Consider the following 25869-nt stretch of genomic DNA (forward strand, 5'->3'; position numbering starts at 1 on the left):
GTCCGTTGTACAATCCCACAAAAACCCTCAACATCCACTTTGTTGCAAACATTTGTTTAACTTAATGACTCTTGACAAATGTTGACTTTTACTTCTAAAAACGGTAAACAAACATTTCAGAGACAATAAGTAATACCTTTTATTGCCTGTTATTAATATATATATTTTAACTACATATTTGTGTGAAATGAAATGACAAGTTTGTCCCTTCTTAAACTTTTCTTTTCCCTTTGCTATTGCACATAAAACTACCTGCACTATGAAGTCAGTCCTTACAGATACCACAGCCTTCATTTGAAGAAAATCCCCAGAAAAACACCCTCTTATTATGCTTAAAAAATGCTTAAAACTATCAGTGGAATATTTAAGGCCTTCTCCAAGTTTAAAACACCGTACGCAAAATGTTTAAGCTTCAGATTTCTGTTTAACCTGTTTAACATCAGTGAAACAGGTTATGAAGAAGAACGCGGTTCTGTGTTTTCTACACGGCAACAAAATGGGTAAAAATATATAAATAACTATATAAATGAGTGGTGTGGAAACTGATAGTTCACATAAGGCCCTGATGTTAGTGTTTATACGTGACTTATTTGTTTTTACTCTGTTTGCAACTATGCTAATAATTCCAACAGGTATATTCAGCTAGCAGCTCATCACTAGGTAATGAGCAAACACGTGTTATACGATTAACAGACAGACTTTGTTTACATTAATAGATAGAATTGTGACCTCGGAATACAAGGCTTTGGTCTCGTTTCATGGTTTTGTCCCTTTTGATTCAGCTGAATTTAATCATGAGGGTGAGAGGATCCTCCTCTTTCTTGGTGACGATAGACTGCATCATTCCTGGAGGTGTGTGGAGATACCGTGAACCTTTGAAGAAATTCTCAATAAATGGTCTGTCAATCTTGACACACTTCCCGATTGCTGCCTCAAAATTGTTGCTGAGGACACCGTAGATGTTTCCCTTATCATTTTTCTTGCCGAAGAACAAGAAGAGGGCGTAGCAGTCCTTGCCGACGGAGGTGCAGAAGTCCACTAACTTCTCGTGCATGTTCTTGTTGCTGGACTCCTTCTGGGCCATCTGGAGGGACTCGCTTAAGATCTCTGGGGGGACACCATTTTCCTCTGAATCCTCTTTATCCGGCAGGTGTAGGACCTGCACAGCGATCTGGATCCGAGGGTTCTTGGTGGGCTTCTCCAGCAAGGCCCAGACCCAGTCAGCCCCGAGTAGGATGCGCTGCTGGGGAGTCATGGCTGTGCAGTTGAAGGTGTCCGTCATGTTGAGGCAAACACTCTGGGATATGTAGGTCATCAGGAAGACCTGGAGCAAGAGAACAGACATCAGACAAGAGGTTGACGCAGCCATGCTGTTAAAAAAATAGTTCAGGTAGTTTAGATTAGTTATTCCCAAATACTCGCTTGGACATTTCTGAATATTTTCTTACCCTACCGGTTCCTCATCCAAACAAGTTGGCACAGCACTCACTGGTGCCCTGAGTAAGTCATCTACCAACAGTGATCAGCCATCTGACAAGGCGGTCTTTAATCTAGCCTGAGGACAGATTGTGTTCCTGCAGCTCAGGCACATGTGACAAATGTGTCCTCAAACCACTTCTGAATGGGGTTTCTGTGATCTCATGTTTAGGACACTATCACCTCAGTGAGACAAGCTTAATTTATATAGTCAGCAGTAGCCTAACTAATGCCAGACTGCATCTTAATCTCATTTGAGATTGAGTAGGGTGCAGTCATCTCCCGCTTCCTAAAGTTGTGACCAACAGACATGGATCAAAATGCCTCCATAGGAAACTGAATAGACCTACAAGCAGCCAGGACTAATGATCCGGATTATGTACGCAGAGCAACGGAACTATGTGGAGCAGCTGGTCTTTGGTGGCCGCCATGTTGGACGTATACAAAAGCTACCAGACGTTGCTTCTCTGTCATCGCATCAAGCCTTCCTCATACAACACCCCACCACCACCACCATTACTTTTATCATCAGGGTATCACTACCTGAGTGAGCACCTCAGGGCTCGGGCGGAACTTGTCCTCCGGGTCTTTGAAGAGCATGTACTCCTGGACTCTGGACGAGGCAGCAGAGATGCAGTCATTGAACAGAGGTATGAAATCATTGGGCTTGGCAACGGGAAATCTCCTCAGCGTGGCGAAGATGCTCTGTGGTCGTGGCGGGGCGGGTGAGTTTTCGTCGGAGGCTGTTCTCTTGTAGGAGTTCTTGAACGTGGGAAAGGCGTTTGAGTTCTGAAAGGGGTTCGGCAAGGGTTTGCCGACGTTCTGGCCCATGGTGGACTGACGGTGGAGAGCAGGAGATCAGAGGGTTGTTTCCCTGATACACTACAAACAGAATTTGCACAATGAGACGTTATCAGAAGTGAACATATGGTTGGTAAAACAAGAGATTACTGTTGGCTGCGTAGAAAACAGTGTTGTCCCACCATATGGTACCAATGTTTCTTTTATTTACCAGCAAATAAATGATTATTTGTCAGTGCTGCACATCAAAACTTCAATCCACTGATGCATACATACAGAAATATGGGGCAGTTTTAGTGCAATGACAATAATAACATTTGTAACTAAGCTCAGAAATTGAGCACATCTACTCACCAGGATGGGTCTGGAAGTTTCTGCAGTCCCAAGTCCTCTACCTGCCCGCTGCTCCTGACCCCTGCCCTGCTGAGATACACACAGTAGCAGCTCAGTCTTCGGTGTCCTGATGTGTGCAGAACCTTCAGCCCAATGAAGAAGGATCTGTTTTCTCTCCCAGGTGTCAAAGGGAGGAGGGGGACTGTGTTAGTGCGGGGTGTGGTGTTTGGAACCTGTGAAATTTTATTTAAGTCAACAGAAGACTCATCTTACCTGTTAACCGTCAGCAAGCAGTTCGAGGACCAGGGTTGGCCCTGAAGGGTTTGGTGGGTAAACAAAGTGCTTAACTCGTGGCTTTGTCCCATTTCAGAAAGAAACGAAAATGTGGGAATGTAGGTTAGTAAAGAAGGATTTAGGTTTTTGGTGCGGTGTTGTCGCACAACAGCAAAGTTTCACTTTACATTGGTGGTGGAGGAAGGCAGCTAGCTCGAATACTGCAGTCTGCAGCCGACTGATACAGGTTTTCCTACGGTCGCTTTTTTTTAGCCCCAATTTTAAAATCGTAGCGATTTTAACAAAACAATTTGAGCAATGGGAATCCACAAGCAACGGATTCTATTTAACTAGCTTGAATATCTTATTTGTTGAAGGTTTTCTTCTTCTTATCAAGTTTTTGAGGGCTTACCCATGCCCCAAAACTCAGGAATTTTTGTGACCTCATCAATCCTGGTGTAAATTTACATTTGAAAGTTTCTCCACGAAAAAACGTAGAGGATTGTAAGTGGGAGGGGCTAACGAAAATGAAAAAAAACGCTTTTATTAGGTGATTAAAAAAAAATGTTCACGTACATGAACGAAAATTGGTACACGCGTTAATCATGTCACGACGGTCCAACAAGTAAATGAGGACTTTGCCGTAACGCCTACAGGAAAGCCGCCATCTTGGGTTGAACAGTCATTTTTTGGCTTTTTTAAAAAATTAATTTAGTTTTACACGATTTTATGATCAGATAGTTGAAGGGAGTTAGTGTTTCGGGAATAATGTTCACTGTGGCTGTTTTCATACTCACTGAACAGCTACCACACGAGGCAGCAGTGGACCTGCAGCTTCTGTGTCAATGGTGATTCAAAAACCTACTTTTCCAATCAATGAGGTGAAGTAAAGCAACAATCATGTGTTTCTCTTGTCCCTGTCAGCAACCGTGTTCTCAATTAGAGCCAGCATATCTGTTTTATGCTGGTTCTTGATGCAAGAGGCCAGAAGGGGGCACCGTGAGCCCACTTCAAGACACCTTAACTATTACTGTCGTGAAAAATATTTCACGGACAGCAGTTTTAATCTCACCGAGTTCATAGGTTAGAGATTGTAGATGTAGAACTTTGCCTGGAACAACAGAGCAAGGAGAACCACGGCTGCCTGACAACAGCACGTCATTTAAGCCACGGGAAGCCGGTTTCACACCAGCAGTCACAGCATCACTTTCTAATTTCCATCACAGATCTTTTGCTAATGCCCTAATGATGTTTTTCCCCTCAGAGTTTCTTCATCTGAGCAACTAAAGCTTCTGTGACGACTGACGACGAGTGTTTAGCTTTGTGGGCGACTCTGCGGCAGGAGTCATTAACCAGCAGCGTGTGTGTGTCTGTGTGTGTGTGTGTGTGTCTGTGTGTGTGTGTGTGTGTGTGTGTGATGGTGCTTACTGTGAGGTTGTTGATGCTTTCAGAAACAGCTTCTATTTGCAACACGGTGCCCTCTGTGAGTGCCATCTGCAACACACACACAAACACACACACACAAACATCTCGCAAACACATTACAAATTACAATTAGAGACACACTTACAGTGATAGTTGAGGTTTTTCCGAGTGTGTTTGTGTGAGAAGCTCGTTCTTGTTAAAAGCATGGCTGGCACCAGGCTCTCGTGATCAAGTCTACACCAGATTAAAGTCTATAATATCTTAATAATGTAGTTTATTAGTATATTTAGTAGTAATATATCATATATATAGTCTTCTCTGAGTGGAAACTGCAGTTTGTCTACTGCTGCCCTGTGTGGTCACTTTGTGTCATTTTGGTAAATCCAAACAAAGGATTTCAAACCCCCAAAGTCACAAAATAAGATTTGAATTTAGTGATGGAGGCAGCAGTGGATCAACAGCAGTGTGCTGTGATGTTAAAATCGCTGATTTTCTCTATGGGGTTTGGAGTGGTAGTTTACAAAGTGACACAAACGTCATTCTCCACTTGGAAAAGCTTGTCCAACAGTGAGATTAAGAAAGTTCGCTTAATATATTGCAGATTTTATTAGTTTAGTCAGTGTTTATAAACCAAAAGAGAGAGAATTTCCTTATTATTATAGCTGATTCTGAAGTACCGCTTAATAGCTTAATTAACGCGTCTGTAGAGGCTGCCATGGCCATCGACTATAGTACTTTGATATTTTCTAAATTAATATATTTTTTATGCCTGACTTTTTTTATTTATTTTTTTTGCCTGCTTTTTTCCCTTGTGTTGTTTTTTTTTTGGCCCTAATACTCCTTCGTACATTTTATCCATCATTTTTCTCGGAGAAATACTTTCATCTACTCTGTATTCTTATAAAATTAAATACACAAAACCAAAGAAACTCTTACATAGCACCACTTCCTTTCAACCTGCCTTTCAAAATAAGAGCCACAGACTTCGGCTTTTTAATACTTTTGCTTAAAACTGTAATGTAATTGTAAAATAAAAAAAGTTTTTATGTAATCTTTCGTATTTGCAAACTCTTTAATTTATGCGATATACTCACACGACAGCTCTAGTGAGAGTGAGCACTTTGCACCATCTAGTGGACTGAATTGACAGTTGATTTTTTTTTTCTTTTTTATGTTAATACACAAAAGGTTTAATGTTAATGTGTAAAACATCAGTAAAACAAGAATCAGTGATTTATTTAATAAACCAGGAAGTTAAGTCATTGAGATTGAAATCTCTTTTCGATCTCGAACTATTGATCAAAACAAAAAACTTTTACTTTTACAAACACTTTTACTTTGAAAAGGGCGTGGAATATCATCCTGGATTATATTTTAAATTTAAATTTAGTTCATTCTATCATTATTATCATTATTATTATTATTATTGTTATTATCATTATTATCATTATTATTATTATTATTGTTATTATCATTATTATTATTACTTTTTTCACTTTGACAAGTGCCCCGCCCCCGTCCTGACCAGCACTGGCTCCCCCAGGTCATTTTGAGTTTGAGGCCCCTGTGTTTGGCTCAAGAAGAAGCAGTAATTCTTAAAATTAAAATGACGCATAACAAATACTAACAGTACGTGTCTCGCATGCATTTTGTCTTCGTAAACAAGACAACTTCTACATTGCTGTTCGTTTAAGGCGGCAAACATGGGTTTTTAAAGGCACTTTTGCCTGATGAAGACTACACCGACAAATCGGGTTGTTGTGGCGGCGAGGCGAGAACAGCTGATGTGAATCTGTAACTCTGAAAAACCTGAACTATCCCTTTAACAGTGGAACAATGAGACGCTTTAGTGCAAAGAGATGAATAAACGTGAACGTGTGAGGGTTGTACCTGCAGCTTAGCGGTTACCGTGGTGATGGTCAGTAGCCATGTGATGATGATGATGATGAAGCAGTGGTTAGTGGTTGATTCAGTATAAAAACACAGAGTTAACACACGTATATTTCTGTTTATTAAACGATTTCGTCATTATTTACACGAGCACATGTATGCTGTCGTTGAACGGAGCAGGATTTTCTTTTGCTATAAAAATACTATTACAGACAAATGTGAAAATATCAGTACAAAATAATAATAATCACCACCTCAGGTTTTAAACAACACACATGCTGTTCCATGATTAAATCTGCAGTAACATATAAATATATTAAATTATACCCTCCGTTATGCAAATATTGCACATGTACATTTTTCAGCCATGTGACACACCTGTGTTAACGCAGCGGTCTCAAACTCAGATCAATTTTGTATCATAAATAATTTTATATTGTCAGCTATTTATTGTTCCATATCAAAACGAACACTTTTATTTTGAAATTATGTCAAATATCAGCATAAATTATTATTATTATTATTTTCCACTTTTTTCTTCACTCGACCGGTCCCTTACTGACCAAATTAGATACTCAGTGGTCCCTAGGTCATTGGAGTGACCCCCCCCCCCTCCCCCCCACCCGGGTTTAAAGAGAGAGTTCAGGTTTTTTTTTTCAAGTCTGGTTGTATGAGGTAATTGTTTGCTTTGTGTGCTGAAAAGGAACGTCAGGAATGATTTTAGCCACTAACAAGAGGCTCACCTTACAAAAGCCGAGTCAGGTTAAGTGTACACAATCTTAATATAATATTTGCTGCTTTTTTACAGTCTTTTCCTGACAAGATATTAAAGTTTGTTAACAGATCGTCTCCCTGAACCAAAGTCCATAGAGAAAATCAGAGTTTTTTACACCAAGGCAATCAGTCGTTCTCAGGTCACTGCTGCCCCTAACACAGAGTTTAAATGCATTATTTTACGACTTCAGCCTTTGAAATCCCTAGTTCAGATTTACCTTAGCGACAAAAATGTACCGAGCGAGGCAACAGTTGACCAGCAGCTCCTATGTTCCTGCAAGCTTAAATCGCTGATTTTCTCTATGGACTTTGGTGTGAGGGACCAAGCTGATTACAAACTGCCAGAAAATGCATTATTTCAGATGTTAAAAACTCCGCTGTCACAGGGAGCGTGCAGAGTCTCGTCAGCTGTATTTAAGAATCCTCACACAACCACATTTAAAAAAGAAAAAAACAAACATCCCAAACTGTCACTTTAATACTGTACAACAATGGTCTGCATGTGTGGGTTACAGAGTCCAGAGAGAGGCGTCCTCTCCTGATGAGTTCCATCATGGCACAGGTTTGAGGCTGAGGTCGGGGGTTAGTGAGACATCTGAGTGGGAATGAAGTCATCAGAAAACTTAAAAAAAGGGTTTAGGGGGTCAGTGACCGCTCACGTCCAGCAGCTGAGACTGTGAAGCCGTCACAGGATAAGGCACAGGGCTCAGAGTGAGGGGGTGGGGTTTAGAGGGGGAGGGGCGTGGCATGGGCTGAGGTATTACGGGCCGCAAGCGCAAAGGAAGCAGAGTAGTAGCCGTTTGACTGAAAGTGTGACAACACTGTCGTCCATGTTGGCGTCACAGGTGTCGTCGTCATGGAGACGGGTCTGCCCTGCCATCGCCGAGGCCCACCTGCTCCCCGCACGGGTCGGGCTCTCTGTCCAGGATGGGGCTGAGGCCCCTGAGGGCGGCGTAGGGACGCATCTCGGCCCCGTTCACCGCAGCCTGCCCTGCCTCGATGGGACAGACGTAATCCGTGGACTCGTCCTGACGTCTTCTCCTGAGGTGAGTCGCCAAGTTGGAGAAGCCCAACTTCTTTGGCTGCAGGGGAATGAGAACACGAGGAAAAGCAGGTTTTAATTCTCACCGCATTAAATGTACGACCGCCTAATCTGCAATATCATTGAACCTTCATCTCGTTCTTAGACGACCTTTCCCTAAAGGAAACTTAAGTTTGTGTAAACCACTCACTCCCCCTGCACCAAACTCCACAGAGAAAATCACCAAAGTTTCCATCACAGCACACAGAGTTGTGAATCCACCGCTGCCTCTATTAGACCGTTCAGATGTGTTATTTTGTGACTTCTGTGTTTGAAATTCTTCCATCGGACTAACCCCAGGCTAACTCCACGGCACAAACTTGCCACACGAGGCAGCAGTGGACCAGCAGCTACTGTGTTTATATGAAGCTAAAAGCGCTGAATTTGTCGATGGGCTTTGGTGTGGGAGAGCAGAACAATAAAAAAGTATGTTTAACAGTGAGATAAAGCAGCAAACACAGACTTTCTTCACACAATACAGAACACAGCAGACCCGGGTTTAGTCTGGGTTTAACAAGACTGAAGGGCTCTGAGATTAAGCTGAACCACGAGGTAATACTGTGGATTAACATGCTAACTGTGTGTTTACCCTCTGTAATCTCTTCTATCCGCCGCTCGTCCACGCCCGTGTTTTTGTTTTTCTTACCTTGACTTTAGCCGTGATGCTGAGCGGGGCGTAGCCCGCCGCCTCGGTGTACTCCCTCTTCTCCTGCTGGGCCTGTGCTCCCACCAGACTGTCAAAGTTGGTGGTCAGGTGGCGTCTCAGCAGGGTCTTCTGAGGAGGGATGTTCAGCAGCATGGCCAGCGAGTCCGAGTTAAAGCGAGGCTCCAGGATCTACCAGAGCAGGAATGAGATGATTTCAAGTGGGGTTGTAGCAGGTTCTTATACAAAGTAGAGCTGTTTGAATGATTATCTTCTTTATATTTAAAAGTACAACAGCACCACTCACAAATCTACGTTATCTTCATCGACACAAACTTACATTTCAGTCAGGATAAAGCAGCAAATGCCTTCTGCCCACTCTGTCAGTGCCTCACACAATTATCACGTTAAGGGCAGAAAACGTCACCTTCCCAAAAAATGGCTGTAAAAATATTATATTTTTTGTTTTGTTTATCTTTTATTAATCTTTTAAAACTACTTCAGCCTGAATAAATATATAATATTTTTGACAGTAGTTTTTGTGAAGGGGACATTTTTTTGCCACTGGGAAAAAATGTGTGAGTTTAAAAACATAAAAATGAAAGTTTTCTCAAAGGACTTTGGTGCAGTGGAATAAGTGGCAACACAAACATCAGTTTCCAGTTAAAATATCACAGACTTAATCGTGTGAGCTAAAAAAAATTTACATTTTTTTTTTTGCGACCACCTCTGGATCTTTCTCTGTGCAGTATACTGTGTTATGATCACATCATAGTTTCATGTACTCACGATCAGGCCTCCGTGCACGCCGCTGCCCCTCAGGTTTGGTGCGTACTCTGCCAGGTCCACAGACCTCAGCCACTCCATGACCCGGTGGTTGGACCACTGGACCACTTCACTGGGAGAAAACTGGCCCTGAGACCAAAAAAAAAACCCAGGACACGTTTAACAGATCCTTACCTTTAGAACACACACAGAAGTGGATCAGCGACAGGATAAACTAGAATTAGAGTCCTGAGGTTATTTGTGGATTTGCGTTTGACAACCATGTCTGTCCTGACTTTTATACTTTCTGTGGGAAACTTTTCCACTCTACAGTTCCAGCACAAAATTAGCTCCAACATTTTGACTAATTTTAAAATAGAGTGGCGTAAAAATGTATTTGTGCACTATTTGATTTACTGAAACATGAAATTGGGTGGATTGAGAGATGAGGCGACATTGTTTTTTCCGTATGCCACATCATGCTCTGACCAAAACCACCTGCACTCACATGCTTTTTGATATTTCTCTAAGTACCACAAGAGGGAGCTTGCGTACCACTGGTGGCACATGTACCACACTTTGAGAACTACATTTTCCAGCCAATTTAAAATCCCGAAAAAAACTGATTTAGCCACTTCATGTTACCTCAGTGCCGGGCCGGCGTTTGAGGCAGTACGGGTTGAACTTGTTGACGTGGAGGACGTGAATGGCACATTTGATGCTGAGGTGGTGGAGCTGACTCGTCACTTTGAGGAATAATAAGTCGATCTGGAACAAGAGGAAGAACAAGGGACAGAAGCAGAGTCAGACATATGTCCATGGACTTGTCGTGTTTTGGTAGTTCGGGGTACATAAACATATGGGCAGCGTGTAACATATTATAGCTGTGCTCCCTCTGCTCAGGACAAGTCAAGAAAAGCAGGTACAATCTTAACTGCGTGCGGGGAAACGAGGAACTAAAGTAACTAAAGGTTTGCTCCGTAAAATCAACATCAGCTGATGTGAACTCCATTTTTAGAATATTATCTGCTGCTTTATTTCCCCTTTATTTACACAGCATTTTCTGCCTGGACACTGAGGTTTGTGTTGACTCTCCTCCACACCAAATCCCATAGACCATATCATCAATTTCACATCTCGGCGCAAACGGAGTTGTTGATCCACCGCTGCCTCCGTCACAGAGTTCTAATGTGTTATTTTGTGACGTCAGTGTTTAAAATCATTTTGTTCCAAGTGACATCAGTGACAAAAACCGGCCACACGGGGCAGCAGAAGACACTAAATCACCTTTTCTCCATGGACTTTGGTGCGGGAGAGTGAGCATTTACAAACTGGGGCAAACTTCACTTTCCAGTCAAAAAAAAACACCGTCTAATGTCAAGAAAATGTGGGGAACATATTCCTGAGAGGTGAGATGTTTGAGTGGCTAAAATATGACGTTTACAGGACGTTTATGACCCTCGTGGTTAAGTGTTTTGTGAAACTCACCACAGTGAGGTACTGCAGCATCTGTCCGTCCACTCTTCCTTCGTTGAACTGGTCTTTGTACTGAGGCAGACCAATGTCGTCGAGCCAACCTGGTGCATAAACACAGACATTTAAAGGTTACACATCAGCGCGGTTTATGTTTGACTGTTAAAGATATTTTTGGACTCACGAGTGACCCAGATGTAATCGAGCTCTGCCGACTTCACGGGCTGTTTGCTGCTAAACGTCTTTGTGGCTAACTGCAGCTTCTTCCTGTGGAGCGGGTTCTTCATCAACAGCTCCTGTGGAAACAGGAAAACCCTTTTTTTTTTAGAAAGCTAATTGTGAAATCAAAATGACTGCAGTGAGACACGGGAACGTCAGGTTGGACGGTGTTGATGGCGAAACTAAAGTGGACGAGCGTTGCGAAACCACGGGCAGACAGGTGGAACTGACGAGCATGCGACAGGACGGAGGAAAGATTAATCTGTCAGGTAAATGAGTCGGACACATGCTTCATATCGAGCAGAGACAGATTAAACGTGTGGGTGTGTCTGTACCTTCTCTAGGTCGTGAGAACTCGCCGACAGTAGAGTCTGACCGCTGGTGACCCAGTGGCGAGCAGAGATGGAGTACTGGCCCAAACCGACGTCTTCCAGCCAGTCACACACCTGCTCCGTGCTCCACTTGGAAAACGGCATCTTCAGCTCTCTGACGTGGTGAGATGAAGACATTTCTTTTTTTTAATGGAATGTCTCTTTGTGCTGAGAATTGGTATCAGACTGTTCATCTACAATAATTACCATTAAAATACATTTGAAGGAGAATTTCATTATAATTATTATTAGGCCTTGAGATGGTTCAATGAGAGGCAGAAACATTTATTTAAATAAATTGTTATTTTTTGCAGTGTCAGATTTAAAATATATATATATATATATATATATATATATATATATATATATGTATAATTGTTCCTAGTGGCAGAAAATGTCACTTTCCCAAAAACTGCTGTAAAAAATACTATATATTATATATTTTATCATTATATATTTATTCAGGGAGTTGAAGTAGTTTTAAAAGATTAATAAAAGATGAATAAAACAAAAGATATAATATTTTTACAGCAGTTTTTGAGAAGGTGACATTTTCTGCCCTTAGGGACAAATTTGTCAAGATATTAAAAGGATCTCTTAAAGATTAAAGTGATAGTTGTGTGAGGCACTGACAGTGGGCAGAAGACTTTTCTGCTGCTTTATCTTGTCATTAGACAGCCTTTTCCAGCTGGAATTGTGAGTTTGTGTCACCACACCAAAGTCCATAGAGAAAATAAAAGCGATGATTTTTTTTCGAAATCTGTGCTTGAAATTCTTCATTTAGATTAACCTCAGTGACACAAACTGACCACATGAGGCAGTGGTAGACCAGCAGCTCGTGAGACCCTGCTAAAAATGCAGATTTTCTCTATGGAGTTTGGTGCAGGAGAACTTTAGTTTTTAGCCGATAAATACTGTATAACAGATGTATAACAGATGTATAACAGATGTGTAACAAAGGTAAATCAGCAGTCATATCTGCAGGTGTAGATTTTATGAGATAAGTCCTCACTTGCAGCCATGTTTTTAGCATTTTCAACCCTTGACAAATCACTTTAAATGAGATTCCTCGACAAACACATATAAATTTGTGAACCTCATGTTTCCTGAACGGGCCAGTCGAGGTCCAGCTGTGGCTCTGAAACCTCCCCTCTTAAACTCTCCCAGCTCTGAGTCGTGGACCTGGACGGGACTGCCCGACTGGCTGCGACGTATCCTGCAGACGACACAAACGCTGTAATCTCAAAGTCACAGAGCATGTGGACACGTGTACCTGTGTCTCCAGTTACGTACTTCCCCCAGAGTTTCCTAATGCCCCTGTGGCTCTTCCTGTTCTCGGGTGAGACGGGCGACTGTTGTCCCGAGTCCACTCCAGAGGACAGAGGGGACTGGTCCGAGAGGATGTACTCATCCAGCTTCTCTGGATGCCCTGAAGAGATAAACACAGCATGAGAGTTAATCATTTTATTAAATATCCGAGATCTAATAAGGACTATTAAATCAAATTTTTAACCACGCCTAATAAAAGCTTAAGTCTTTATTACCTTAGGAATATGTTTGTCAATTTTATCTTAATGTAAACTCAAGTTTGTAGATCCTGCACATTTTCTCTATAGACTTTGGTGTGGTGACACAAACTCACATTTCCAGCTGGAAAAGGCTGTCTAATGGCAGGATAAAGCCCACTCTGTCAGTGCCTCACACAACTATCACTTTAACCTTTAAGAGATCCTTTTAATATCCTGACAAATTTGTCCCCAAGGGCAGAAAATGTCACCTTCCCAAAAACGGCTGTAAAAATATTATATATTTTGTTTTATTTATCTTTTATTAATCTTTTAAAACTACTTCAGCCTGAATAAATATATAATATTTTTTACAGCAGTTTTTGGTAAGGTGACATTTTGTGACAAATGTGAGTTTAAAAAAATATTACACTGCAAAAAATAACAATGCATTAAAGTAAATGTTTCTGCCAATCGTTGACCCATCTCAGGGCCTAAAAATAAAAAATTCTGGCCTTAAAAGGGTTAAAATCCCCAAACAAATGATCAATATTTGATATATATATATAACCGCTAACAGCCCTACACACCAGCTCCGAGCACGTTATACCCACCAACATCACAGAGGTCATGTTTCCCAGGAGATCCTGAGGCAGTGTGAGGTTTAGCAAAGCGACAGCAGAGTAAGTGGACAGAAATCAGAAACCAGGATTAGGATTAGTCACACCCTCTGTGTCCACATACAGTATGTGTTTATGTTTACATGTTAAAAGAAACACAGAACAAACCCCAGCAGCAAATGCAAATGTCCGCGCCTCAGGCTGATGCCTGGAAAAACTGTGTGTGACTCCACGCCACTAGGTGGCAGTATGCCGCCTTTCAGCTTGTCAGACTTCTTACATGTTTACATCTTTTTTAAGTCTGTTTTTAGTCAGACTAACATGTTTACATGTATTTAAAGTCCGGTTTTAGTCGGACTAACATGTATACATGTATTTTAAGTCTGTTTTTAGTCGGACTAACATGTATACATGTATTTTAAGTCTGTTTTTAGTCGGACTAACATGTATACATGTATTTTAAGTCTGTTTTTAGTCGGACTAACATGTATACATGTATTTTAAGTCTGTTTTTAGTCGGACTAACATGTATACATGTATTTTAAGTCTGGTGTTAGTTGGACTAACATGTTTACATGTATTTTAAGTCTGGTGTTAGTTGGACTAACATGTTTACATGTATTTTAAGTCTGTTTTTAGTCGGACTAACATGTTTACATGTATTTTAAGTCTTAAGTATTTTTAAGGGTTAGATTATTTTTGTAACATGCTGTAAACATACTAATTTCTATCTGAGGCTAAAGAAAGTTTACTGTGTGCTGTGGAATTTAAGTTATATTTGTTGATATGTAATATTTGTTTGTTTACTTATTGTTTTTGACGTGCTGCTGTCAGAGACGGGCTAAGCTGGATGAGGCAGCAAAAAATGGAGGATGTCAGGTTATGTCGCTGTTTGTTTACTTTGTAATCCAACTGAAAGTGCTCACACATCCTGAAGCTTTCACCCTCTCACACCTCTCTGTGCTTAGACGGCTGCTTTAAGCCGAGGCGCTGCGTCGTGAGTTTGTGCGCCTGTTAACGGTTTTAATGTGAGAGAGCTGAGCATTATCGTCAACAGCTCTGGGAGTTATGAGGCAGGAAGTCCTGATAATCCTGACGGAGATCCTCCGTGAAAACCGTCGCTCACCGTGACGATGGATTAAGTTTTTAACTTGTGTTTGTCTGTGTGACTGTGAGTGTTCAGTACCTAAAGCTGGAGCACTGGCACTCCTGCAGCGGACTGTCACCAGAGAGAGCAGCAACAGCAGTGAGGAGAGGAAACAAGGAGGCAGAGAGGAGGAGGCGGCAAGGAGACAGAGAGCAAAACAAGAGGGCAGCAACAGCAGTGAGGAGAGGAAACAAGGAGGCAGAGAGGAGGAGGCAGCAAGGAGACAGAGAGCAAAACAAGAGGGCAGCAACAGCAGTGAGGAGAGGACACAAGGAGGCAGAGAGGAGGAGGCGGCAAGGAGACAGAGAGCAAAACAAGAGGGCAGCAACAGCAGTGAGGAGAGGAGACAAGGAGACGGGGAAGAAACAAGGCAAAAGAGATGATAAGATGAGGAAACAGAGAGGAGGAAAAAGGGATACAATGAGGAGGCGGCAAGGAGATGGAGATGAAGAGACAGAGGAGGAGGCCAGGAAACAGAGAGGAGGAGGTAAGGAGACGGGAGGAGGCCAGGAAACAGAGAGGAGGAGGTAAGGAGACGGGAGAAGATGAGGATACAAAGAGAAGGAGGCAAGGAGACAGAGAGGAGAAGACGAGGAGACAGAGAGAAGGAGGCAAGGATACGATGAGGAAACACAGAGTAGGAGATGGAGAGAAGGAGGCAAGCATACAATGAGGAAGAGGCGAGGAAATGGAGAGGAGGAGACAATGAGACAGAGAGGAGGTGAGGAAAGGAAACAGAGGAAAGAGAGGAGGGGAGGAAACAGAAAGAAAAAAGCAGTTGGATCAAAGTTAGTCGACAGAGTTAAAGTTTACACTCTGTGAGTTTGTGTTATTATTCACTTCTGTTCTTCCACATGATACAATCCTGTCAATCCAGTCAGATTAAGGATTATGGAGCATCAGAAACTCACTCAGTCTGTGCTCGTGAACAGGAGACAAATATTCCGAGTCTCCGTTCAGCTGCAGCTTCCTCTCCTCACTCTTTTTACTCAGTTTCCCAGGAAGAGTCTGGTATTTGTTCAACTCCAGGTGACAATTCTGCAACAAACAAAAACTTTATTCAAAACAATCACATTAACAAATCATGCTGCAAGATTTAAAGGAGCAGTGTGTAACATTTAGCAGGGGTTAATGGCAGAAACTACTAATAAGTATGTTTGTGTAAATGTGTAAATGTCTTTTTAGTGTGAGGCTGTGTGTGCGTGTGCATGTGTGTGTGTGTGTGTGTGTGTGTGTAAAGCAGTGGGTTAGCTGGAGGTCAGCTGATGTGAGGTCATGCAGCAGTTCAGTACCTCTGGCTCTACATCTGATTCACTGTCAGCAGCCTGGATCTCTACAGTCTGTAGCACACACACACACACACACACAGAGCAGAAAGAAACACACACACACACACACACACACACACACACACACAGAGCAGAAAGAAACACACACACACACACACACACAGAGCAGAAAGACACACATACAAACGCACACAGTTAGCAGGTTAGCGAGCACAAAAGCAGATTAAAAGAACAATAATTGTTATTTTAGAAAGAAAGGTATTAGTGCAGATTATTAAACAGATTAATAAGCAGTCAAATGTCAACAATCAACAGTCAAATTTAATTTGTTTAGTTTTTACAGTCAAGTACGAGACGTGCAGTGTTTTAATAACCCTAAAACAGAAGAACAAACCTTTTTTAAAGATCCACTCTGTAACTCCTCAAGACTGCTGGACAGTAACCTGCGCTGATGCCTGAGGACAAAAAACACACTCATTAAACATGAAAAGACATCACAATGTCTCACACACACACGAGTGACACCGTGGACTCACCACGACCCGTTAAAGAAGCTCATATCTGTCATGGACGCCAGAGACACGTCCATGGAGTTTTGGCTGCTGCAACAAAACCAGATACAAATTGTAATTTTCAAACAATTCAAATGCAATTCAAAGATTAATTTGCAAACAACAAGCCTTCCTTTGAAAAAGGTAAATAAAATAAATATAATTATGAATTAAAGCTAATATTTTAGTGGTATAAAAAAATTATGGTGTATTATACAATGCAAAATAAATGTAAAGTTAAATCTAGTTGTAGTAAATTTTAGTGAGACAAAACAAAGTGAAATTAAAATGATAAAAGACAAAATAAATACCAAGATATATATAAAAAAATGTAATCTAGACTAGACTAGACTCTATACTAGAATAGTGAAAGATTAAGTCTTCAAAACTAAATGACATAGAAAAGTGATGTTTACTGCTTTATAAACACAAATACAAGAAAAGTTAATAAATACATACAAACTTCAAGTTTAACAGAGAAAATAATGAAATAAAATAAAATACTTCATTAAAAAAATGTAAATAAATGATACAATTATAAACCACAACATAAAAGCCAGACTTAAAAAATCCCAAAACATTTGAAACAAAATTAAAAAAATTCTGAGATTAGAGACATAATTATGACTTTAATCTAATTTTTGAAATTGTGAGAATTGTCAGAATTGTGAGGGAAAAAAATCTGAGATTAGAGTCAGAATTCTGAGAAGAAATATTCTAAGATTAAAGTCAGAGAGAAAACTAATTCTGATTAAAGTAAATATTTCTGAGATTGGAAAAAAATCATTCTGAGATTTTACAAAGTTAGAATTCTGAGAAAAATAAAAATTCATGCTGTTTATTTGCTTTAAAAAAAAAATTATATATATTTTGTTTCCAAATGTTTTTTTTTTTTTTTTTTTTTTTTTTTTACATGTGGCCCTAATCCTAATCCTGTTCTGCACAGACTAAATGACTAAAGACTGATGCGTGTGTGTGTGTGTGTGTTACCTTATGTCTACATCCCTCTGATAAGGAGAAGAAGACAACAAGAGTGGAGGTCCTCGAGAAAACTTCTACACAGAGACAAAACAAAAACAACTGTCTGTGTCTACTTGTATTTTGACTTAACTTGCAACTTTAAAGGACTTTTTCAGGGTTAAGACCTGGTTTTAGGGTTAAGGGGCTAGTGAGTGAGTGAGTGAGTGTGTGTGTGTGTGTGTGTGTGTGTGTGTCTCTGACCTCTGAGCGTGGCAGAATATCAGAATGTGCTTTGTGTGCGATGGCTCTGAGTTTCAAACTGCTGCTCAGCTCCTCCTCACTGCTTCCTGCAAGATAACATTTTTTTAAAAATAATTGGGATTATGAGATTTCATACTTGACTTCACTGCGAAAAAAACCCTTTGCCACCTTAAAACTACCTTCATTTAAAACAACAACAATTGTAATAAGCGATTTATTAATTTGTTTGCGTGTTTTTTAAAATAATTTTGTGGTTTTTCAGCTTCTTAAAGGTGAATATTTTCTGGTGTCTTTGCTCCGTATAACAAAATGTAATTAAGACTGAATCATTTTGGGTTTATAGACTAAAGAAGACATTTGAAAAACATCATTATTTCAAAATTTGGGAACCAATAATCAATATAATTTTTAACATTTTGTGAAACAAACAACTTATCGACCGATTAATCGTTAGTTGCAGCCCTAAAAATAACTTATAATACCTTGAATTATTACTTAAAGTGTGTTTTTAAAAAATAAAATAAAAACAAGTTCTTTGACTTTATTTTGAGGACGTTGTGATGTTTTATGGACCAAACAACAAATCAATCAATCGAGACAATAACTGACAGATTCATTTATAATTATTTACCTTAATTCTATCATTTCCTGGCAGACTGTGTACATACCCTGTGTGAGAGCCATGACCTCCCTCAGCTGCCTGTACTGACCGAGCAGGATGGTCAACTCCTCGATACGACGGTCCTGTCAGTCGGCAAATAAATCAATCAATAAATAACAATTAAAAAGTATGTAAATGAAGAAACAAACCAGCTCTGACCCTGGACAGGCTAACTTCCTGTCTGTTGGCTAAAAGTTAGCAAAAGAAGACACCACTGACATCAGCTTTAGCTTTTTTCCACACACGTTTCCTGTAATTTAATTAATTAAATGTGAATTACAAAATTTGTATTACAGCGAATGAGTGTGGGAAAACTAAATCAGCGATGTAAACTTCCTGTGTGTTGCTGGCATTAGCTAAAGGTTAGCCAAAATGTGACACCTCTGATAGCGCCTTTTGTTTGTTTTTCCCTGTAATTTAAATATTTTAATGTCAATGAATTACACATTTTTGAGAGTTTGGGAAAACAAAATCTTTTGGCTACAATTTTAGCTAACTTCCTGTCTGTATTTGGTCACTCACTACTGCTGGCTATCGCTGAGTCATGCTAACACACAGTCTGTTAGCATTCCTGCCCTCGCAGACACACAGATGAAGCTGATTATTAGCACAGGAAAAATAAGGGAGATACCAGAGAAAGATTTCTATCTATTTAAAAAAATATTAAGTCTTTTGTTAAGTGTTTTTTCTGTTTGTGCGGAAAATAGATCGTCAAACTACCTGCTAGTCTGCGAGAGTTTTGAGATTTTTTAGGCAGGTTATTAAGACATTTTTGTTTCACCAACATTGTGTCTCTAAATATCTCAAAATCTATTCGTGTTTTTCGTGTTTTGGTGAAGTGTAAGGGTTTTTTGTCCTGAAATATAATTTACAAAATTATTTAACAAACTTTTACAAATTTACAACATCAAAAATCAGCAATTTCACCAAAGAACAATGAGAAACACTAGTAAAACAAAGGCCATTAACATCATTCCCATTGCTGTAATGTGGCGTTTTCTTTATAGCTCACTAAACAATTCAGAAGAAAATCTGGATCTGTGCTAAACACATTCCCACTGATGGAAAACCTGGGATTAAACTGTTTTTTTTTTTGTTTTTTTTAACCAGCAGGGGCAGTGTACGGGCTGTAAGTTTTTACATTTATGTACATATTTCCATTTTTGTGTGCTTAAAATCTAATTTACCTTTTCATCATTTGACGCCAGCAGAGACTCCATCCCCGCTTTGAGCCTCTGGTATTCCTGGTCTAACGGATGAGAAGGAGAACAGCAGAGCCGTGTTAAAGCGTTAAAACTCTAAAACTGTTACTAACTGCGTGTCGTCTGATCAGAGACCGACGTTAGACGCTGGAAACGGACACGACAGCTTTCACGACATGAGACGAACAAGCAAAACACAGAGTGACGGCGTGACGACAGCGCGACACAAACACTGCAGCTGCTCAATGATGGAACAGGTTCTGAACATGGATTATAAATAAAGCAAGGATTGAAATGTCCAGTGTGTAACATTAAAGCACAGAGGAGTCCTGTTTGTCACAGTTTCACCATTAGGTGGCACTAAATCTTACACACTGGACCTTTAAAAGTCTAAATTGTATTGGCAACAACTACAGAAGCGTATGGCATTCATCTAGAGAGGGTTTTTTTTCAGGGTCTGTTTTTACAAGATTCTATTTTTCAGTTGCTTTCAGCCAACCGGAGCCTTGATACATCTTATTACTTATTTACAGTCTCTATGGCAACAACACACAGCGTTACAACACAAAAACGACAAAAACCTTTCAAAAATATCCTTTCAAATAGATCAAAACCTTATTTTTTCACAGATACATTTTTGTCGTAATTTTTCCTTAGAAGATTCCAAATTTCATTCATTTTTGACTAGAATTCCTCTTAAAATGATGTGACTCTGGTTTATCACGCCTGGTTCACACTGAGCCGACAGAAAATGTCATGTGATTTTGGTTTACTCGGAGACACTGCTCAGCTGATAAAATAGTTATTCATGTTTTTCATGCATTCACATTCAGCCTCGACACTAACACTTCATTGAGAGGTGTCAGTGTTATGTTATCATGCTGGTAAAACGTCAATATCACGATCAACAGATGACAGAATGCAGCAGGAGCGCACATACGACGCGTCAGGTGTGAACCAGGACCTAATGTGAAAGGATCTGGATCTGATTTCAAAGCAAACACACGACATGACCACAAGGTTACATTTAAAGAGGCCACAGACGCACTCACAAACAGCACAGCAGGCCTTACATTTGTTAATCAGCTGCTTGATATACACCTCCTCTACAGCAGAGGGCAGCAGAGAGGAGAGAGAGAGGGACACGCGTTGGTTAGTTGTTGTTGTGCAGGTTGTGCGTTGTTGTAGAGGTCGTACTTACCTCTCTCTGCGTTGTCGTTGGCTGAGCCGTCTCTGACCAACAGCTGTGTCTGCAAACACTCGATCTCGGCGTCTTTGGAGGCGAGGAGCTGCTGCAGACCTGAGATTTCCGTCTGTGGACGAAAACCAGAGTCGTGTCAGTGAACGGTGTCGCTCTCTCATGTGAGTTCAGATCACGACAAAAAGAAAGAAAGGGACACGAGGAAAAATCTACTTTACAAAAGCATCACTTAATAAAACCAGCACCACTTTACTACTACAATATCTACAGATTATGTTGAATTGTTGCTTAATCTCAGCGTTAAACGTCCTCGTCCTCCCACACCAGAGTCCACTGAGAAAATGAGTCATTTTACATAACAGCGTTGAGAGTTGTTGGCAGGCTGTGGATCCACTGCTGCCTCCATCAGTGACTTCAAATGTGTTGTTCTGTGTTTGAAACGGTTTGTTTGGATTTACCTCAGTGACACAAAGTGACCACACGAGGCAGCAGTGAAGCCAAACACTGATTTTCTCTGTGGAGTTTGGTGCAGGTTTCAGGTAGCCCGTTATTTTTGTCTTTCCTATCTTTGAATGTAGTTTACTGCGTGTGCAAGTGTGTGAGATTTCAGTTTAAGTTCAACATTACGGTGGCCTGGAAGTGCAAACCATTATTATAAAACATGAAACACTTTTTCCAAATCCCAAAAACAAATGAACAACATTGTTAACAAATTTACAAATGCAAAAACCTTTTCTAGAATTGTCTATATAATCTTATATATAGCACCACTTCCTTTCTACCTGGCTTTCAAAATAAGAGCCACTGACTTTATCTTTTTACTCAAACTTTTGCCATAACGTTCACTGTATTAGTTAATTCTACAAAACAAAAATAAATATTTTAATGTCAGTCTTGTTTGTTTGTTAAATATAATTTGTTTCATTGTCAAAAAAAAAAAGACTTGACCGCTCACTTTATCAATTCTGGGTCATTTGCAGGATTTGGTAAATGCTATGTGCTTCCAGGCCACCGTACAAAATGGATCAGACTGATTTCCTCCCGAGTCTTTTCCTTTTTTTCAAATGTGTTATTTAAAACAAAAGTTTAACGATCACAAGACTGACAAAAAAGCAGGATCGAGAGGAAGGAGGAGGAGCTACAGGTGCAAAACAAGCAGAGAGGAAGAGGAGGAGAGGAGTGGTGGTAGAGATGAAGGAGTGATGCAGAGGAGTCAGGATTAATCAGAGCAGGAGGAAGAGGAAGAGGAGAGGGAGGAAGAGGAGGAGGCACCTGTGCGCCGCGCCAGCGCTCCTCCCACTGCTGCTTCTCCAGCTGCGTGTGCTCCACAGTCAGCTTCAGGCTGGACCGCTGAGTCATGAGCGACTGGTAACACACATGGAGAGAGTAAGAGATAGAGAGCTGGAGACAGAGAGAGACAGAGAGACAGGGGGAGAGACAGAGAGAGGGTGATGACAGGGTGAGGTTTTAGCGATGTGGAGAGAGAGAGAGAGAAGAGAGGGAGTCGCAGAGAGAAAGAGAGAGGGGTTAACAGATGAGAGGAGGAGGCAGTGTGAGCTCAGAGGAAAAAAAAAAGCAAAGGCACTTTGACCTTTGACCTCCTTCAAAATCAACTGGCACTAATACAAAAGCAGAGAGATGATGATTAGGTGATAAAAAGACATAAATCTCTACAGTCACAGCGGAGTTTGATAAGCAGTCATTTATTTAGTTGTTGTTCCAGGTGTGTTTGTCACACGTAAAACAAAAAAGGTTTGTTTAGTCTTATAAAGTCTTGTTTAAATGTATTCTTCTGTGATTAGTGCATTATTCACACTGTGTTTGCTAAGAGCTTCTCTTCATCTCTCAACTGTCTGGTATTTCATATTTTGTAAATGTGTTTTCAAAAATGTAAATTTGTTTAAAATGTGTTAATTTGTTTGGGATTTTTTTTTTAGTTTTTAAATGTTTGTAAAATTCAAAAATGTAAATTTGTGTCAAATTTTGTAAATTATTTTTGGGATTTTTTCAAAAAGTATTTTATTTTTTTTGTAAATTTGTATTCAAAAAAGTATTTAAAAAAAAAATGTGTTAATTTGTATCTGGATTTTTTAAAAATTTTCTGTAAAACAAATTTATATATACAATGATTTCTTGTGTTGTATCGTCTTCTTTCCTCTGTGATCCTTTCTCGCTCTCTGACTGTAACCCTTACTCTGACAGTATTTTGCCTGGACTGAACACAAATGGCAAAATAAAGACTCTTGAAAATAAGTTGCCGTTCCAGTTCACACGAGCTGGTTTTAACAGATGTAAAATGTGTTACCTTGGTTGCTCTCAGTTTCCTCTCATATCGGCTCTTCTCTCCTTCCAGCTCGTCCACTTTGCTCTTCAGCTGCTTCACTTCCTGCGACAAATCCTGCGGGGAAAAAGAAAACAAACCACAAACACAAAACCTTTTAATTGCATTTCATTTGTTTCCACATGTTGCACGACATGAGGACAGGGGTCATTCAAACATCAGTCTCCAGTCCAGTGGTTAATGTGTGGGGAACACGATCCTCCTGAAACAAGACACCACAGCGTGCAGTTATCAGCGACCAGGGAGGGAAGGGAAAAACCATCCAGGCAGCACAGGTGACCACTGACCACAGGTAACGCTAAACAATCCCAAAACATGACATGAACCCGTCCACCTGGTCAGTGCAGGAGGAAACGCACAGGTGGAATAAACTCTGTTAGTAGAGGGAGGAGGAGCCACCACCATGCAGACCAAACTACGACATCAAATCACACACAAAAAAGACACTGACCTGATCAAAAACCCACGTTAGACAATATTTTTACAAACACTTCACAAACATGAGGAGTTAGCAAAGAGGTAGATACTGCATATATGTATACGTACAGTATATTTATGTATATTAAGTGAAGTTGTATATCTTTTAAATGTGGTTAAAGAGGAAAAGATAAGAAATTATTGGACTAAACTATGACGTTTTTGACCGATTTTGGACGACATACTATACTATGACGTTTTTGACCGATTTTGGACGACATACTATACTATGACGTTTTGGACCGATTTTGGACGACATACTATACTATGACGTTTTTGACCGATTTTGTACGACATACTATGACGTTTTTGACCGATTTTGGACGACATACTATACTATGACGTTTTTGACCGATTTTGGACGACATACTATACTATGACGTTTTTGACCGATTTTGGACGACATACTATACTATGACGTTTTGGACCGATTTTGTACGGCATACTATACTATGACGTTTTTGACCGATTTTGGACGACATACTATACTATGACGTTTTTGACCGATTTTGGACGACATACTATACTATGACGTTTTGGACCGATTTTGGACGACATACTATACTATGACGTTTTTGACCGATTTTGGACGACATACTATACTATGACGTTTTTGACCGATTTTTGACGACATACTATACTATGACGTTTTGGACCGATTTTGGACGACATACTATACTATGACGTTTTGGACCGATTTTGGACGACATACTATACTATGACGTTTTGGACCGATTTTGGACGACATACTATACTATGACGTTTTTGACGGATTTTTGACGACATACTATACTATGACGTTTTTGACGGATTTTTGACGACATACTATACTATGACGTTTTTGACCGATTTTGGACGACATACTATACTATGACGTTTTTGACCGATTTTTGACGACATACTATACTATGACGTTTTTGACCGATTTTGGACGACATACTATACTATGACGTTTTGGACCGATTTTGGACGACATACTATACTATGACGTTTTTGACCGATTTTGTACGACATACTATGACGTTTTTGACCGATTTTGGACGACATACTATACTATGACGTTTTTGACCGATTTTGGACGACATACTATACTATGACGTTTTTGACCGATTTTGGACGACATACTATACTATGACGTTTTGGACCGATTTTGTACGGCATACTATACTATGACGTTTTTGACCGATTTTGGACGACATACTATACTATGACGTTTTTGACCGATTTTGGACGACATACTATACTATGACGTTTTGGACCGATTTTGGACGACATACTATACTATGACGTTTTTGACCGATTTTGGACGACATACTATACTATGACGTTTTTGACCGATTTTTGACGACATACTATACTATGACGTTTTGGACCGATTTTGGACGACATACTATACTATGACGTTTTGGACCGATTTTGGACGACATACTATACTATGACGTTTTGGACCGATTTTGGACGACATACTATACTATGACGTTTTTGACGGATTTTTGACGACATACTATACTATGACGTTTTTGACGGATTTTTGACGACATACTATACTATGACGTTTTTGACCGATTTTGGACGACATACTATACTATGACGTTTTTGACCGATTTTTGACGACATACTATACTATGACGTTTTTGACCGATTTTGGACGACATACTATACTATGACGTTTTGGACCGATTTTGGACGGCATACTATACTATGCGTTTTGAACGATTTTGGACGGCATACTATACTATGACGTTTTTGAACGATTTTGGACGACATACTATACTATGACGTTTTTGACCGATTTTGGACGACATACTATACTATGACGTTTTTGACCGATTTTGGACGACATACTATACTATGACGTTTTGGACCGATTTTGGACGACATACTATACTATGACGTTTTTGACCGATTTTGTACGACATACTATGACGTTTTTGACCGACTCTGGACGACATACTATACTATGACGTTTTTGACCGATTTTTGACGACATACTATACTATGACGTTTTTGACCGATTTTGGACGACATACTATACTATGACGTTTTTGACCGATTTTTGACGACATACTATACTATGACGTTTTTGACCGATTTTGGACGGCATACTTTACTATGACGTTTTGGACCGAT

The 25869-nt window shown here is 40.1% G+C and overlaps 2 protein-coding genes across 20 annotated transcripts in view; both read right to left on the bottom strand.

Annotated features, from left to right (window-relative positions):
* Positions 1-374: 374 nt before the first annotated feature.
* On the bottom strand, positions 375-3340 carry rep15 (RAB15 effector protein). Its single transcript, XM_058644560.1, has 3 exons — positions 2632-3340; positions 2020-2358; positions 375-1324 (listed from the first exon to the last, which is right to left on the bottom strand). The coding sequence occupies exons 2-3, from the start codon at positions 2305-2307 to the stop codon at positions 779-781; spliced, it is 834 nt and encodes a 277-aa protein (XP_058500543.1). The 5' UTR covers positions 2308-2358; positions 2632-3340; the 3' UTR covers positions 375-778.
* Positions 3341-6296: 2956 nt separating this feature from the next.
* The window catches only part of ppfibp2b (PPFIA binding protein 2b), an 84800-nt gene continuing 65227 nt past the window's right edge, over positions 6297-25869 (bottom strand). For 8 of the 19 annotated variants that reach the window (XM_058644530.1, XM_058644523.1, XM_058644533.1 and 5 more), the window contains 23 exons: positions 23227-23319; positions 22194-22322; positions 20922-21033; positions 20794-20826; positions 19706-19767; positions 18526-18601; positions 17858-17943; positions 17627-17691; positions 16622-16687; positions 16480-16540; positions 16089-16136; positions 15708-15834; positions 14836-14868; positions 13644-13676; positions 12818-12953; positions 12621-12740; positions 11489-11639; positions 11119-11230; positions 10950-11038; positions 10107-10229; positions 9486-9611; positions 8700-8888; positions 6297-8054 (listed from right to left, as the gene is read on the bottom strand). In XM_058644530.1, coding sequence (XP_058500513.1) covers positions 7827-8054; positions 8700-8888; positions 9486-9611; positions 10107-10229; positions 10950-11038; positions 11119-11230; positions 11489-11639; positions 12621-12740; positions 12818-12953; positions 13644-13676; positions 14836-14868; positions 15708-15834; positions 16089-16136; positions 16480-16540; positions 16622-16687; positions 17627-17691; positions 17858-17943; positions 18526-18601; positions 19706-19767; positions 20794-20826; positions 20922-21033; positions 22194-22322; positions 23227-23319 — 2298 coding nt within the window. In that variant the 3' untranslated portion in view covers positions 6297-7826. The remainder of the gene's footprint in view (positions 8055-8699; positions 8889-9485; positions 9612-10106; positions 10230-10949; positions 11039-11118; positions 11231-11488; positions 11640-12620; positions 12741-12817; positions 12954-13643; positions 13677-14835; positions 14869-15707; positions 15835-16088; positions 16137-16479; positions 16541-16621; positions 16688-17626; positions 17692-17857; positions 17944-18525; positions 18602-19705; positions 19768-20793; positions 20827-20921; positions 21034-22193; positions 22323-23226; positions 23320-25869) is intronic. The other 11 variants (XM_058644537.1, XM_058644532.1, XM_058644536.1 and 8 more) reach the window with 7 other exon arrangements.

Source organism: Solea solea, chromosome 12 (genome assembly GCF_958295425.1).
Source record: "Solea solea chromosome 12, fSolSol10.1, whole genome shotgun sequence".
Taxonomy (NCBI): domain Eukaryota; kingdom Metazoa; phylum Chordata; class Actinopteri; order Pleuronectiformes; family Soleidae; genus Solea; species Solea solea.